At 45.7% G+C, this 14,492-nt stretch overlaps 1 protein-coding gene across 2 annotated transcripts in view; it reads right to left on the bottom strand.

The window, feature by feature from the left end:
* LOC111961385 (poly [ADP-ribose] polymerase tankyrase-1) overlaps positions 1-14,492 on the bottom strand; it is a 232,352-nt gene that overhangs the window by 38,805 nt on the left and 179,055 nt on the right. For both annotated transcript variants that reach the window (XM_023983607.2, XM_023983608.2), the window contains exons 4-5: positions 10,957-10,993; positions 5,395-5,470 (exon numbers count right to left, since the gene is read on the bottom strand). In XM_023983607.2, the coding sequence (XP_023839375.1) occupies positions 5,395-5,470; positions 10,957-10,993 (113 nt within the window). The remainder of the gene's footprint in view (positions 1-5,394; positions 5,471-10,956; positions 10,994-14,492) is intronic.

The following is a 14,492-nucleotide window of genomic DNA, read 5'->3' as shown; positions in this document are numbered from 1 at the left end:
TGACTCGACCTTCGCCTCTCCCGAGCTCGTTGGGGAGTTGCAGCGATGAGACAAGATCGTAATCACGAAATTGGGGAGAAAAAATAAGTAATAAATAATAATAAATGTTGCCTATTCACCTCTCAATATTTTTACTTCATACCTTAATAAATACATGCTGTGTTAATTTTGGCATGGTTACCTGCCTACCATACCCACTGTAGTGTGTGTAGACCGCAAGTCAATAGAGCTAACTGGCTAGCTACTACTGTTAGCTAACTAGATAGCCACAAAGAATTGTTAGCTAGCTACCCATGTAGAATTCACATCTATATTGGATAACATTGGTTTTAGGTCATTTTTGCTGGTTATACTATCTGGTTAGCTACATTATTACGATTCACATATAGCTAGCTGATAGTTATGAAGTAAAACTTTTGTTTTGTGTGTATCTTGTTTAGTCTCTATTTCCATTGTTCTGGCTAGACCGCTGCTCCCAAGTGGCGCAGCGGTCTAAGACACTGCATCTCAGTGCTAGAGGTGTCACTACAGACACTGTGGTTCGAATCCAGCCTGTTTCACCACCGGCCGCGATTGGGTGTCCCATAGGGCGGAGCACAACTGGCCCAGCGTCGCCCGGGTTTGGCCATCATTGTAAATAAGAGTTTGTTCTTCACTGACTTGCCTAGTTAAATAAAGGTTAAATAAATAAATAAATACAAATAAAACGGAAGGTTCAGTGAATGTGTAAGTCCATAGTAAGTCAATAGGGCTAACTGGCAAGCCACGAAGAATTGCTAGCTAGCTACCCACGAAGAATAAACATCTACTGTACCTTGCATAACATTCGTTTTAGGTCATTTCTGCCTGTTTAACTAGATAGCTGGCTAGCTAAATTACAACGATTCACATATACAGTGTATCTAGCTGATAATTCTGAAGTAAAACGTTAGCTTGGTGTACATCTTGTTTCGTCTATATTGTTGCCATTGTCCTGGCTGGAAGAAGGTTCAGTGAATGGGGAGATGCAGCGTGAGGTAATACAGTACGGGGCGTGAGAGTGTTTATTAAATGTTATGTTTTATGTGTCCTCCACACCCTTGTCCTCACAAGACCATACTCAACAGAACTTCCTTGGAGAACGCACGTGGAGCACGAGTGTGGGGAGCACGGTAGTATGCATATCGAGAAACACCGAGGACTCAATAACCCGAAGCAATGTAACTAGCAGGAGCAACCCTCTCATCTGCCTTAGAACAGCATCTCTGAACCGACATGCTGTGCTGCCAGGGCCACAGCAACTCATTAGCACAGAGAGACTAACCGCACTGCACATTAGTGAAGACTGTAAAGGAGAATACATTCTCTCTGTTCATAAACACTGAGGTCTGGGGAGCAACCAACTGGCTGGCTGGCTGGCAGGAACACTGCACCCTGCAGAGCTGTATTAGAGGGCCGTGATCTGGCAAACACAGAACCAGCCATAAACATCCACAGCGTCTAGAACAGCACTGCTCACATAAAAGGCAGAGAATTGGCCAGGAAGGTGGAGGGAGGGATGGTGGCATTTTAATTAAAAGGAAAAAGGGGTAATAAAGAAAAGGGTCTTGAGATGGAGACTATGGCGACAATCTTTGGGAAAGCTTCATTAGCATTTTAATATGCATCATTGTGTCAGTTATTATTATCGCTGTCATCATACCCTCACGGAAATCAATCCAAATCTAAATGTCATTGCATGCCTCCTGAAGCAGACAGGGACAGAATTCAGATATACAAAGCCACAGCAGTGACAACCCAGCCGGTGGATGATCAGGAGTCATTGAACGCTAACGGCTTACTTAATAGCCATAACTACAACCTACACTACTGTGGTGTAGGAATACAAAGAACCTCACTGCGGAACCCCACACAGAATCCCTCTACCGGAATAATTCCAAACTATAAAACAGGCTATTTGGATCTTGGATGCTGATTGGTTGATAGGAGTTAGTAACCACAATCCCGGGTAATGACTTGACTAAATGAATTGACTCAACCTTACCTACATGTACAAATTACCTCAACTAACCTGTACCCCCGCACACTGACTCTGTACCGGTACCCTATGTATATAGCCTCGTTATTGTTATTTTATTACTTTTTATTCTTTTTTACCTTGGTTTATTTGGTAAATATTTCCTTAACTCTTCTTGAACTGCACTGTTGGCTAAGGGCTTGTAAGTAAGCATTTCACGGTAAGGTCTACACTTGTTGTAGTCGGCGCATGTGACAAATAAAGTTTGATTTGATAATGCCTGTTAACAGTTCCATTTGAATCCATGCGCATCCACTGTCCGACAGCCTAGCCAGGTAATTTATGCACTTCATCTCCCCTGGGAAAAAACGTCTACAATAGTTCCCTGTGCTACTAGTCTAGCATTTGGTTTGCAACAGTTGGGGTTTGTCTAAAACCTGCTGTCTGCTTCTCCGATCCGTGCCATGCATATGAACGTGACGAGACTGACAGATTCTCTGGTTATAATGAATATATCCAAAGAAACGGCAAAAGAAACAAAGGTAAAACAAACAAAAATGCACATAGCTTGCTGTCATTTCAGCTGCTTGATGTGATTGTGTGTTTGCTTTAGTTGGCTAGGCTAGCAAAGGAGAAAGTGCTAGTCTCATAGCAACCTTTTTGGCCAGGGGTGTCAAACTCATTCCATTGAGGGCCTTGTGTCTGCAGGTTCTTGGTTTAACTTTTCAATTAAGCCCGAGACAACCAGGTGTGGGGAGTTCCTTACTAATTAGTGACCTTAATTCATCAATCAAGCACAAGGGAGGACCGAAAACCCGCATAGACTTGGCACTCGGTGGAATGAGTTTGACATCTGTGGCTTAGAACGTCCATGCCAATAGAATGGACGACCAGCCCATCTGGCTTGCAACTTCAGGATTCCAGAACAAACGACTGGCTTTTCTCAGACTATATCGTAAGGTGGAAGGATTAAATCAAACAAATTTACTAAATAAAAAAATGAAAACATGCCATTAAATCTGTTTTTTTGTTATACGCTGGCAACCGTTTTATAAAAGCAATAAGGGCCACGAACCCAGGAATTATCTTGAATAACAACCTCCTAAGGGCTGTTTCCCCGTCCCTCTGCTCTGCGTCAGGCCTAAGAACAGCCCTTAGTCGGGAGTTATTCACACGATAGTTCTCAGGCCTTATTGCTAAAATATTCCCAGGAAGATAACTATCAGAGAGAACTGTAATGTTTGGACATGATGGATATCACAGCATGTGGCTATACTGTACAGTCGTGGCCAAAAGCTTTGAGAAGGACACAAATATTAATTTCCACAAAGTTTGCTGCTTCAGTGTCTTTAGATATTTTTGTCAGATGTTACTATGGAATACTGAAATATAATTACAAGCATTTCATAAGTGTCAAAAGGTTTATTGACAATTACATGAAGTTGATGCAAAGAGTAAATATATGCAGTGTTGACCCTTCTTTTTCAAGACCTCTGCAATCTGCCCTGGCATGCTGTCAATTAACTTCTGGACTACATCCTGACTGATGGCAGCCCATTTTTGCATAATCAATGCTTGGAGTTTGTCAGAATTTGTGGGTTTTGGTTTGTCCACCCGCCTCTTGAGGGTTGAACACAAGTTCTTAATGGGATTAAGGTCTGGGGAGTTTCCTGGCCATGGACCCAAAAGATTGATGTTTTGTTCCCTGAGCCACTTAGTTATCACTTTTGCCTCATGGCAAGGTGCTCCATCATGCTGGAAAAGGCATTGTTCATCACCAAACTGTTCCTGGATGGTTGGGAGAAGTTGCTCTCGGAGGATGTGTTGGTACCATTCTTTATTCATGGCTGTGTTCTTAGGCAAAATTGTGAGTGAATCCACTCCCTTGGCTGAGAAGCAACCCCACACATTAATGGTCTCAGGATGCTTTACTGTTGGCATGACACAGGACTGATGGTAGCACTCACCTTGTCTTCTCCGAACAAGCTTTTTTCCGGATTCCCCAAACAATCGGAAAGGGGATTCATCAGAGAAAATGACTTTACCCCAGTCCTCAGCAGTCCAATCCCTGTACCCTTTGCAGAATATCAGTCTGTCCCTGATGTTTTTCCTGGAGAGAAGTGGCTTCTTTGCTGCCCTTCTTGACACCAGGCCATCCTCCAAAAGTCTTRGCCTCACTGTGCGTGCAGATGCACTCACACCTGCCTGCTGCCATTCCTGAGCAAGCTCTGTACTGGTGGTGCCCCGATCCCGCAGCTGAATCAACTTTAGGAGACGGTCCTGGCGCTTGCTGGACTTTCTTGGGRGCCCTGAAGCCTTCTTCACAACAATTGAACCGCTCTCCTTGAAGTTCTTGATGATCCGATAAATGGTTGATTTAGGTGCAATCTTACTGGCAGCAATATCCTTGCCTGTGAAGCCCTTTTTGTGCAGAGCAATGATGATGGCACGTGTTTCCTTGCAGGTAACCATGGATGACAGAGGAAGAACAATGATTCCAAGCACCACCCTCCTTTTGAAGCTTCCCGTCTGTTATTCAAACTCAATCAGCATGACAGAGTGATCTCTAGCCTTGTCCTCGTCAACACTCACACCTGTGTTAACGAGAGAATCACTGACATGTCAGCTGGTCCTTTTGTGGCAGGGCTGAAATGCAGTGGAAATGTTTTTTGGGGATTCAGTTCATTTGCATGGCAAAGAGGGACTTTGCAATTAATTGCAATTCATCTGATCACTCTTCATAACATTCTGGAGTTTATGCAAATTGCCATCATACAAACTAATATGTAAAATGTATATTTGTGTCATTCTCAAAACTTTTGGCCACGATTGTAGTCTCCATTGTCACTAGAATGTTGCGTCAATACTGTACTAACAATGTGTTACTTATAATCAACATACTATAGAAACTGAGTGTGGTCAAAATCTCAAAAAATGGATTTAGTAGAAAAGAGAGAGGAGGTACTATCCTCAACTCTGACCTATCTACGCATTATGATTACCTTGCAGCAGACAACCGGGTACCACAAATCCTCTCATTTCCAGTATGAAAGGTCTGTGAGAAGGGATGTCGTGGCTCAGATTAAGCCTCTTCTCTGGACTGACTTGGATCCTGTAGCTTTCCCTGAGATCAGACCAGGCCTCTAACACTGACACCTGGAACCGGACTATGACATCAAGAGGGCCACATACCCCTCCTCACCCTGTTCCACTTGTGTTCACTTACAATTACTACCTCCGCTAGCAAAGAATGTCTCAATGCCTCTAGATTTACCTGAACTGATTGGTCCATTTCACTATGACTTAACGATTGAGTTGGAATATCATGGTTTGAGCGGGAATCGCTTGGGTAACAATGTGTGTGCAGACACGTGCGTGCTGGCGGAGCAAGCCCTTACCTTGCGGCCGTCGCTTGCGTGGCAGTTGACGTTTAACGGAGTGAGCAGGGCCATGAGCTTCTCTTCATTTCCACTCCTGCAGCGGAAGAAAACAATAGAAAATAGGGATCGAAAAAACTAAAAAATATACACCATCCACCGCATTAGATATACCCCAACGAGAGATAGAAAGAGAAGGGAGGAATGGAGGAGTATCATTAGCTAAAAAAGGAGAATAACAAAAGGCTAGGAGAGTGGAAAACTTGCCCAGGGAGTTGCCCAAAATGGACAGAACGGCGATCTAAACTAAAGAGCATTATTTATGTCTGCAGTCAAAACCAGTCTTCAGATCTCTGAACACACTGGTCAAGATAGTTAGGTAACAGAAAACAACAAGTGAAAAACACTGACGCAGTATAATTTATTTCCTTATCCCAACAGAGACTTCCTTTTTGCCAAAGGCTATGCATGGCTGTAGAGAGATTCAGAGAGAAGGCTTCCGGATAACAGAGTCAGCATCTCTACCTGCTGTGGAGGTCTTTCCTGTGTTCTGCTCTACCATCCCAAAACACAGCAGGACATTACACATTGAACAGACTCTAACAGCCGGTCCTGAAGTCTGGTCCAGGGTGATGGTCCAGTGTGGTCAGGAGACAAGTAAAGCCTCAGCATCTCCTTCCAGGGTCACTGAAGCCAAGGGCCACCCTCTCCGCTCCACTCTCAGTTCTCAATGTGACTGCATGGCACTTCGAAGGATCCACAGTTAAGAGCCAGGGGGGTAAAAGACAGTCCTGAATATGGGATGGACAAAATAAAAAACTACAGTAAGGCCCTACTACTGTGCTGGGTCAGGGTAATCCTACTCATTCTCCTCTATCCGTGTGTCTCTTCACCCTTTGGCTGTTACCAGAAGCCCTGCTGCCTGCTCTGTTCTGGATCAGGGTGGCCGTGCCAGTCAGTCTTAATGTTGGCACGATCTGAGAGTTTATTTATTAGGGATGCCCTCTGCCTCCTGTGGTTGGTGCACGGTGCCCAGACACGGTGACGGGAGGCCTGGCCAGGATGCACTACCCTGGCAGCGGAGCCGGCCAGTCTCCGCATTACCCAGATGACGACAACTCTTTCAGGCCGTCAGAGAAAGGAAGAAAGGGATCTTTCTCCCCCCACCTCTCTTTCTCTTTCGTTCCCCCTGTATCAACCTTTGCCAAAGTTCCTTCAGCGAAGATGCATTCATAGTCAGTGGCTTTGCTTTCTTCTGTTCCTCTCTTCTCTCCTTCTCCTTCCGCCAGTAGACAACGCTAACTGGGCTTAAGTGAAAACAAGAGATTCTTAATTGAGATGCACAACAACATCCCAAGGTTTAGCAGAGAGTGGAGGCCACAGGATTAAAGCTAGTGTGTTTGTCAGTTTCATCTTCCTAATTACCAGGGCGCTAAGATGGAGCCCATACAGAGTAAACCTCCTGTCATAAGTCAATCAGCTATATGAGGCTCGCCCCCTCCATGATACAGACATCTCAGAAGAGCCTTATTCCTTACCACAGAATAACCAATAGCAGGCCTCATCTTAATTAGAAGTGCTGAAAGAAAAGCCCTGGATGGATGGAGCTCCATACAGTACATGTGATTGTTGTGAACATAGTGAGTGGTACATTACATTATACTCCATGGCAACCCCTCTCATGGTTTCAACCGACTAACTGCGTTCCCAGATAATGAAGACGGACTCTTTATAGTTCTCATCTCTGCCTGCCTTCATTCCCCCAGTGCGTATTCTGATTCAGTCATTAAAGACAGATTTCATGTGTTCTAGTAGGGTCTGCTGGCCAAGGGCCCACAGAGGCAGGAACTTCAGTATAATAAGCTGAATGTGACATACATGCCTTGCACCACAAGACATGTTCAGGTGGTTCAAAGCACGACAATAACAGACTTTGCTATGCTGGGGTGGCCATTGTGCGGAGGAAACTGTGTGCGTGGAGCGACCACAACAGCCATTGTGGGGCAGCCTGTATGTCCTTCATTTGTAGGAACAAGAGAGAAATCCCCTCATGCTTATAGCGGACATGACAGGAGTTCCCAGTGGGCATAGGGAGTTCGTGTTCAGGCAGCAGGAGCATCGAGAGCTGGGCGGATAGAGGGTGGGAGCACAGAGCAGGAAACCAGGGAATCTCAGCTGTTCAGATGACAGGAGAAAGACTCAGTACTGCTCCTCCTCCTCTCTCTGGGGGCTTCACTCCTTCCCAAAGTGCACCTCTCGAGGGATGGCCGTGTAAACTGTGAACCCGCTGGCCAATCAGAAATATCCATCCACCACATCATCTGCAACGGTGTTGTCATGTCAGTCATTACAGCCATAGAGAGAGATAACCCCTACTCTGAATCCCAGCTGCCTCCGGACCAGACGGTCTATCTAGCCTTCTGTTGTTATATCCCTGCAGCAGGGATCATGAACTAGATTCAGCCGCAGGCCGTTTTTGCTGTTGTTGAGCGGATGGTAGTGGGCAAGAACATAATTACGAATCATTTATAGACTGCAAATTGACCGCAAGAAGCTCAAACAGATATGTTTGACTAAAACATAATCATTTGAAAACTTTGTATATGATCACGTGTCTCTCGATTATGTGTGGGAATACTTGAAAACAGATTTCTTAAATTAAAATAACTCGGAGCTGACTTCCTGGTGTTTTTACAGTATTTTATGTCCTACAATGAACAGACAAAAACGGTTTGGTAATTTATTTGCTCATAAAAACACCATTTGGGGCACCCTGTCCAAAAGGGTCCTTCCATATAATTTCAATCACTTTCTGACATGTTTGCCCACTGTAGAAGTGGTCATAAAAAGGGACTTTTTGGACATGAATGCCAAAACATTCAGGAGATAGAAGTTCTCAAAGTTGACCCATTTTGCATACCCCACCCTACCATGAGACATCCATGCCGTTGTCACTGAAAAAGATAAACGGTTGAGTTCGATATCATTTGAAAGCTCACAAAACGGGTTGTCAAACAATTTTATAATAACAAATGTAAAAATATATACAGTACCAGTCAAAAGTTTGAACAGAACTACTCATTCAAGGGTACATCTTTATTTGGACTATTTTCTACATTGTAGAATAATAGTGAAGACATCAAAACTATGAAATAACACATATGGAATCATGTAGTAACCAAAAAAGTGTTAAACAAGTCAAAACATATTTTAGAGTCTTCAAAGTAGCCACCCTTTGCCTTGATGACAGCTTTGCAAACTCTCGGCATGGTCTCAAACAGCTTCACCTGGAATACTTTTCCAACAGTCTTGAAGGAGTTCCCACATATGATGAGCACTTCTTGGCTGCTTTTCCTTCACTCTGTAGTCCAACTCATCCCAAACCATCTCAATTGGGTTGAGGTCGGGTGATTGTGGAGGCCAGGTCATCTGATGCAGCACTCCATACCTCTCCTTCTTGATCAAATAGCCCTTACGCAGCCTGGAGGTGTGTTGGGTCATTGTCCTGTTGAAAAACAAATGATAGTCCCACTAAGCCCAAACCAGATGGATGGTGTATCGCTGCAGAATGCAGTGGTAGCCATTGCTGGTTAAGTGTGCCTTGAATTGTAAATAAATCACAGACAGTGTCACCAGCAAAGCACCCCCACACCATAACACCACCTCCTCCATGCTTCACGGTGGGAACCACACATGCGGAGACCATCCACTCACCTACTCTGCATCTCACAAATACACAGCGGTTGGAACCAAAAATCTCAAATTTGGACTCATCAGACCAAAGGACAGATTTTCACCGGTCTAATGTCCATTGATCGTGTCTCTTCTTCTTATTGGTGTCCTTTATTAGTGGTTTCTTTGCAGCAATTTGACCATGAAGGACTGATTCACGTAGTCTCCTCTGAAAAGTTGATGTTGAGATGTGTCTTGTTACTTGAACTCTGTGAAGCATTTATTTGGGCTGCAATTCCTGAGACTGGTTACTCAAATGAACTTATCCTCTGCAGCAGAGGTAACTCTGTGTCTTTCTTTCCTGTGGCGGTCCTCATGAGAGCCAGTTTCATCATAGCACTTGATGGTTTTTGCGACTGCACTTGAAGAAACTTACAAAGTTCTTGACATTTTCTGGATTGACTGACCTTCATGTCTTAAAGTAATGATGGACTGTCTTTTTACTTTGCTTATTTGAGCTGTTCTTGCCATAATATGGACTGTTGCGTTTGAGCCAATCAGTTGTGTTGTGACAAGGTAGGGGTGGGTATACAGAAGATAGCCTTATTTGGTAAAAGACCAAGTCCATATTATGTCAAGAACAGCTCAAATAAGCAAAGAAATGACAGTCCATCAGGAATTTAAGACATGAAGGTCAGTCAATCCAGAAAATGTCAAGAACTTTGAAAGTTTCTTCAAATGCAGTCGCAAAAACCATCAAGTGCTATAACGAAACTGGCCCTATGAGGACCACCACAGGAAAGGAAGACCCAGAGTTACCTCTGCAGCAGAGGATAAGTTCATTTGAGTAACCAGTCTCAGAAACGGATGTCTCACGGTAGGGTGGGAGTATGCAAAATGGCTCAACTTTGAGGGCTTCTATCACATGAATGTTTTTGCATTCAGGTCCAAAAAGTCACTTTCTGACCACTTTGCCACGGGCAAACATGTTTGGAAGGTTTTGCAGTCGGAAAGTGATTAAAATCAAATGGATCAACCTTATATGATCCATTCTGGTTCTACTCTGGGTCTCTGGTCGGTGAGCTAGCACCTTACCAAGGAACTCAGGCTGGACTCCGGTCAGTGTGTCTTAACATAATGTGTTCTGTGTTGATTGAATGAGACGTCGCTGTCCTGCCACCCACACCAAGCAGAAGTAACAACTAACCCTCCACACAGACATGGGACTTCCTCAATTGGATTTGCTCAACTCCTGCGTTCTCTGTCCTCTCTCGCCCCCTTCTGAAAAAGGTCAAAGGTAATCGAGGAGTGGGAACGTGGACGAAAATGCTCTTGAATGAAATGAGAAGCTCCTTCTCCACTCGCGCGTCATCAGGCCAATGACATTTACAGGGGTGGATCCCAAAATGTATGTGTAAAGTGCTAAAAAATTAATTAAGTTAGTGGTGCAAGACAGTTTATAGCTAAACGGATACGTAGCTTTTTGTCTTTAAATGTGTGCATGTTTTTCTCCTCTGACAATACAACAGCTGATTCATAAGGTGGTGTGGCAGATATCAGAACTCTTCCGCGGTAGGAAACATTTGTGCTTCCTTGCCAAACGGAGGCTATTGAGGGGGGAGGGGGGTCATCTTCCGTTTGCCTACTAACTAATTGACACGCTCCTCGACCACATCGGTTTCCGGGGCACGGAAGTGAAAGGACGGACTTCTGCCCAAACGAGAAAGGTCCACACACAGTCCACGTGGGTATCCCTTCACAATAACAACCCTCACCGTGCACCAGCACTCCCAAACCACACGCTCAGCCCTTTCACAACACCTGTCTGCTAATGCCGGAGGGGAAGAGGGGAGATGGAGATTAAAAGGAGGAGAGATATGGAGAGAGGATGAGAGGGGAGCTTGTACTCACCTAGCCGCCTCCAGGAGTTCGTCTTTCTTGTATTCACCTAAATGGTTGCAGAAAATCATAGTGTCAGAGACGGGCAGGGAGAGAGACGCACAGCAGCAGCACAGAGCCAGTGTCACAGTCAAGAGAGAGGCAGCTACGGCACAGAGAGAAAAGAGAGAAACACACACAGACACTGTGTGGGAGAACACACACACACACACACACGGTGCAGCAGAGCACCCACACAGACAGAGAACCTTCCTCAATGCCTGCCTATTTCTCTCTCCTTACGGCTCTCTCTCGCTCTCCCTCTGTTTTCTCTCTCCCCCTCCCCTCCCTCGCACATCTCTCTCTTGGCTTGGGTGGCGTAGCTCAGTGCACACCCCTTTGGCTGATGTTGCCGTGACGTTGGGCAGCCTCTGCACACAGCATTATCATCCTCTAGGAGACGGCTTGTTTCAATCTTCAAATTAAACGACTTTCTTTCTCTCTCTCACACACACACACACACATCCAACCAACGTCTCCTCCTGTTTTTCTGTTAGCACAGGAGGGGTTGCCGTGATAACAGAAGGGAAATAGATATCATAAACAGAAGTGGTCCCACCCTCATCCTCCCTTCTCCCTCTCATCCCTCCATCCCACAGCCCTGCCCCCGCCACTACAGTCGCAACAAATTCCATCCCCCTCTCCCTCCTTCCAACCCCCCTTAATTTCCTCTCCATCCCCCCATCCCCTGTGTGTGTGCTTTCTCTGCCAGGACCTGAGGAGACTGAGGGGGAGACGGGGAACGAGGAGGAAGAATGAATAACATGATGAAAGAGGAGTGATTAAGGGTCCTGCGACAACATGCGTGGATTTGACAGGACATGCCTGAGGGGTGCCACAGAGCTGGAGGGAGGGAGAGAGAGAAAGCATTCTGGAACACAAAAAGAATACACGCAGAGTCAGACACAGTGGCTTAATTGGAGGAGTCCTTTGTTTCCATTCCAACAGCCGGGGATGTGGAGACAGGGAGGGAGGCTGCCTGGTGTTAAGATCAGAACACACAGAATACATCCAGGGGAGGGGGGGGGCTCTGGGGGCTGGCTGGGGTTAGATGACTATGGCTGGGATGGACTCCCATACAAAGAGAGGGGACAGGTCTAGGCAGGCTTTTAGGTCTCTATGGACATAATACATTTAACTCAGAGACATATGGGCAGCAAGATCAAACAAACAACACCCCTCCTCTCCTGAGATAAAGCAAGGTGAGAGGAGAGCACACACACCATCTTTCCTCGCCCTGTGTTCTTAGTAGTGATGCCCCTGCACTCAGTAACCCTCCCTAATATTTGATTGGCAGCTGACGGGGACATAGTGATAGACTGGCTGGAATGGCCGGACCCCAGAGGGCAGTTAATGGATGCCATGAATTACATTGTGTTTCTGAGGGGGAGGAGGCTGTGTGTATGTATATTCGGGGTACGGTTGCCTCAGTCAATATCAAACAGAAGTCAATCTCATCTGAGGCATGCGGTGCTCCCATCCATCTTTGCCAGAGCAGTGGTTGGTTTCCTCTGACTCTGCTGTGGTGTGCCTGACTGCCTGTACTCTGACTCAGATGGGATCATTCTGACAGATATGACATTATCGACAGGGAGGAGAGGATATTAAAACAGCAGATTGCGAGGCAGAAATAAGCACGGCTTCTAGGGCTGACCCCAGTCGACTGTTTGGTCGATAGGCTGTTGGTCGACCAATATTTAAGTCGAGCAGCAATTATATATATTTTTTTTTTATGCCACAAGACACCGGCCTTCTGGCGCCGACAGAGATGGCCGCCTCGCTTCGCGTTCCTAGGAAACTATGCAGTATTTTGTTTTTTTACGTGTTATTTCTTACATTGGTAACCCAGGTAATCTTAGGTTTTATTACATACAGTCAGGAGGAACTACTGAATATAAGAGCAACGTCGACTCACTATCATTACGACCAGGAATATGACTTTCCCGAAGCGGATCCTGTGTTTTGCCTTCCACCCTGGACAATGGATCTGATCCCAGCCGGCGAACCTAAACAACATCGCCGTAAAAGGGGCAAACGAAGCGGTCTTCTGGTCAGGCTCCGGAGACGGGCACATCGCGCACCACTCCCTAGCATACTACTCGCAAATGTCCAGTCTCTTGACAACAAGGTTGATGAAATCCGAGCAAGGGTTGCCTTCCAGAGAGACAGAGACTGTAACGTTCTTTGCTTCACGGAAACATGGCTCACTCGAGAGACGGTGCAGCCAGCTGGTTTCTTCACGCATCGCGCCGACAGAAACAAYCATCTTTCTGGTAAGAAGAGGGGCTGGGGGGTATGCCTATGATTAACGAGACGTGGTGTGATCATAACAACATACAGGAACTTAAGTCCTTCTGTTCACCTGACTTAGAATTCCTCACAATCAAATGTCGACTGCATTATCTACCAAGGGAATTCTCTTCGATTATAATCACAGTCGTATATATTCCCCCCCAAGAAGACACATCGATGGCCCTGAACGAACTTTATTTGACTCTATGTAACCTGGAAACCACATATCCTGAGGCGGCATTCATTGTAGCTGGGGATTTTAACAAGGCTAATCTAAAAACAAGACACCCTAAATTCTATCAGCATATCGATTGCGCAACTAGGGCTGGTAAAACCCTGGATCATTGTTATTCTAACTTCCGCGACGCATATAAGGCCCTCCCCCGCCCTCCTTTCGGAAAAGCTGACCACGACTCCATTTTGTTGCTTCCAGCCTACAGACAGAAACTAAAACAAGAAGCTCCCGCGCTCAGGTCTGTTCAACGCTGGTCCGACCAATCTGATTCCACGCTTCAAGACTGCTTCGATCACGTGGATTGGGATATGTTCCGCATTGCGTCCAACAACAACATTGACGAATACGCTGATTCGGTGAGCGAGTTCATTAGAAAGTGCATCGGCGACATAATACCCACAGCAACGATTAAAACATTCCCAAACCAGAAACCGTGGACTGATGGCAGCATTCGCGCGAACCACTGCTTTTAACCAGGGCAAGGTGACCGGAAACATGACCGAATACAAACAGTGTAGCTATTCCCTCCGCAAGGCAATCAAACAAGCTTCAGTATAGAGACAAAGTAGAGTTGCAATTCAACGGCTCAGACACAAGAGGTATGTGGCAGGGTCTACAGTCAATCACGGATTACAAAAAGAAAACCAGCCCCGTCGCGAACCAGGATGTCTTGCTCCCAGACAGACAGACTAAATAACTTATTTTCTCGCTTTGACGACAATACAGTGCCACTGACACGGCCCGCTACCAAAACCTGCGGACTCGCCTTCACGGCAGCCGACGTGAGTAAAACATTCAAACGGGTTAACCCTCGCAAGGCTGCAGGCCCAGACGGCATCCCCAGCCGCGTCCTGTATGTGTGACTGTCTGTGTGTATGTGTGTGTGTATGTGTGTGAGACTGTTTGTGTGAGACTGTATGTATGTGTGAGACTGTATGTATGTGTGAGACTGTCTGTGTGTGTGAGACTGTCTGTGTGTGTG

This window comes from Salvelinus sp. IW2-2015, linkage group LG4q.1:29 (genome assembly GCF_002910315.2).
Source record: "Salvelinus sp. IW2-2015 linkage group LG4q.1:29, ASM291031v2, whole genome shotgun sequence".
Lineage (NCBI taxonomy): Eukaryota > Metazoa > Chordata > Actinopteri > Salmoniformes > Salmonidae > Salvelinus > Salvelinus sp. IW2-2015.
The sequence above is the reverse complement of the archived record's forward strand: the minus strand, read 5'-3'. Positions and strand labels throughout refer to the sequence as shown.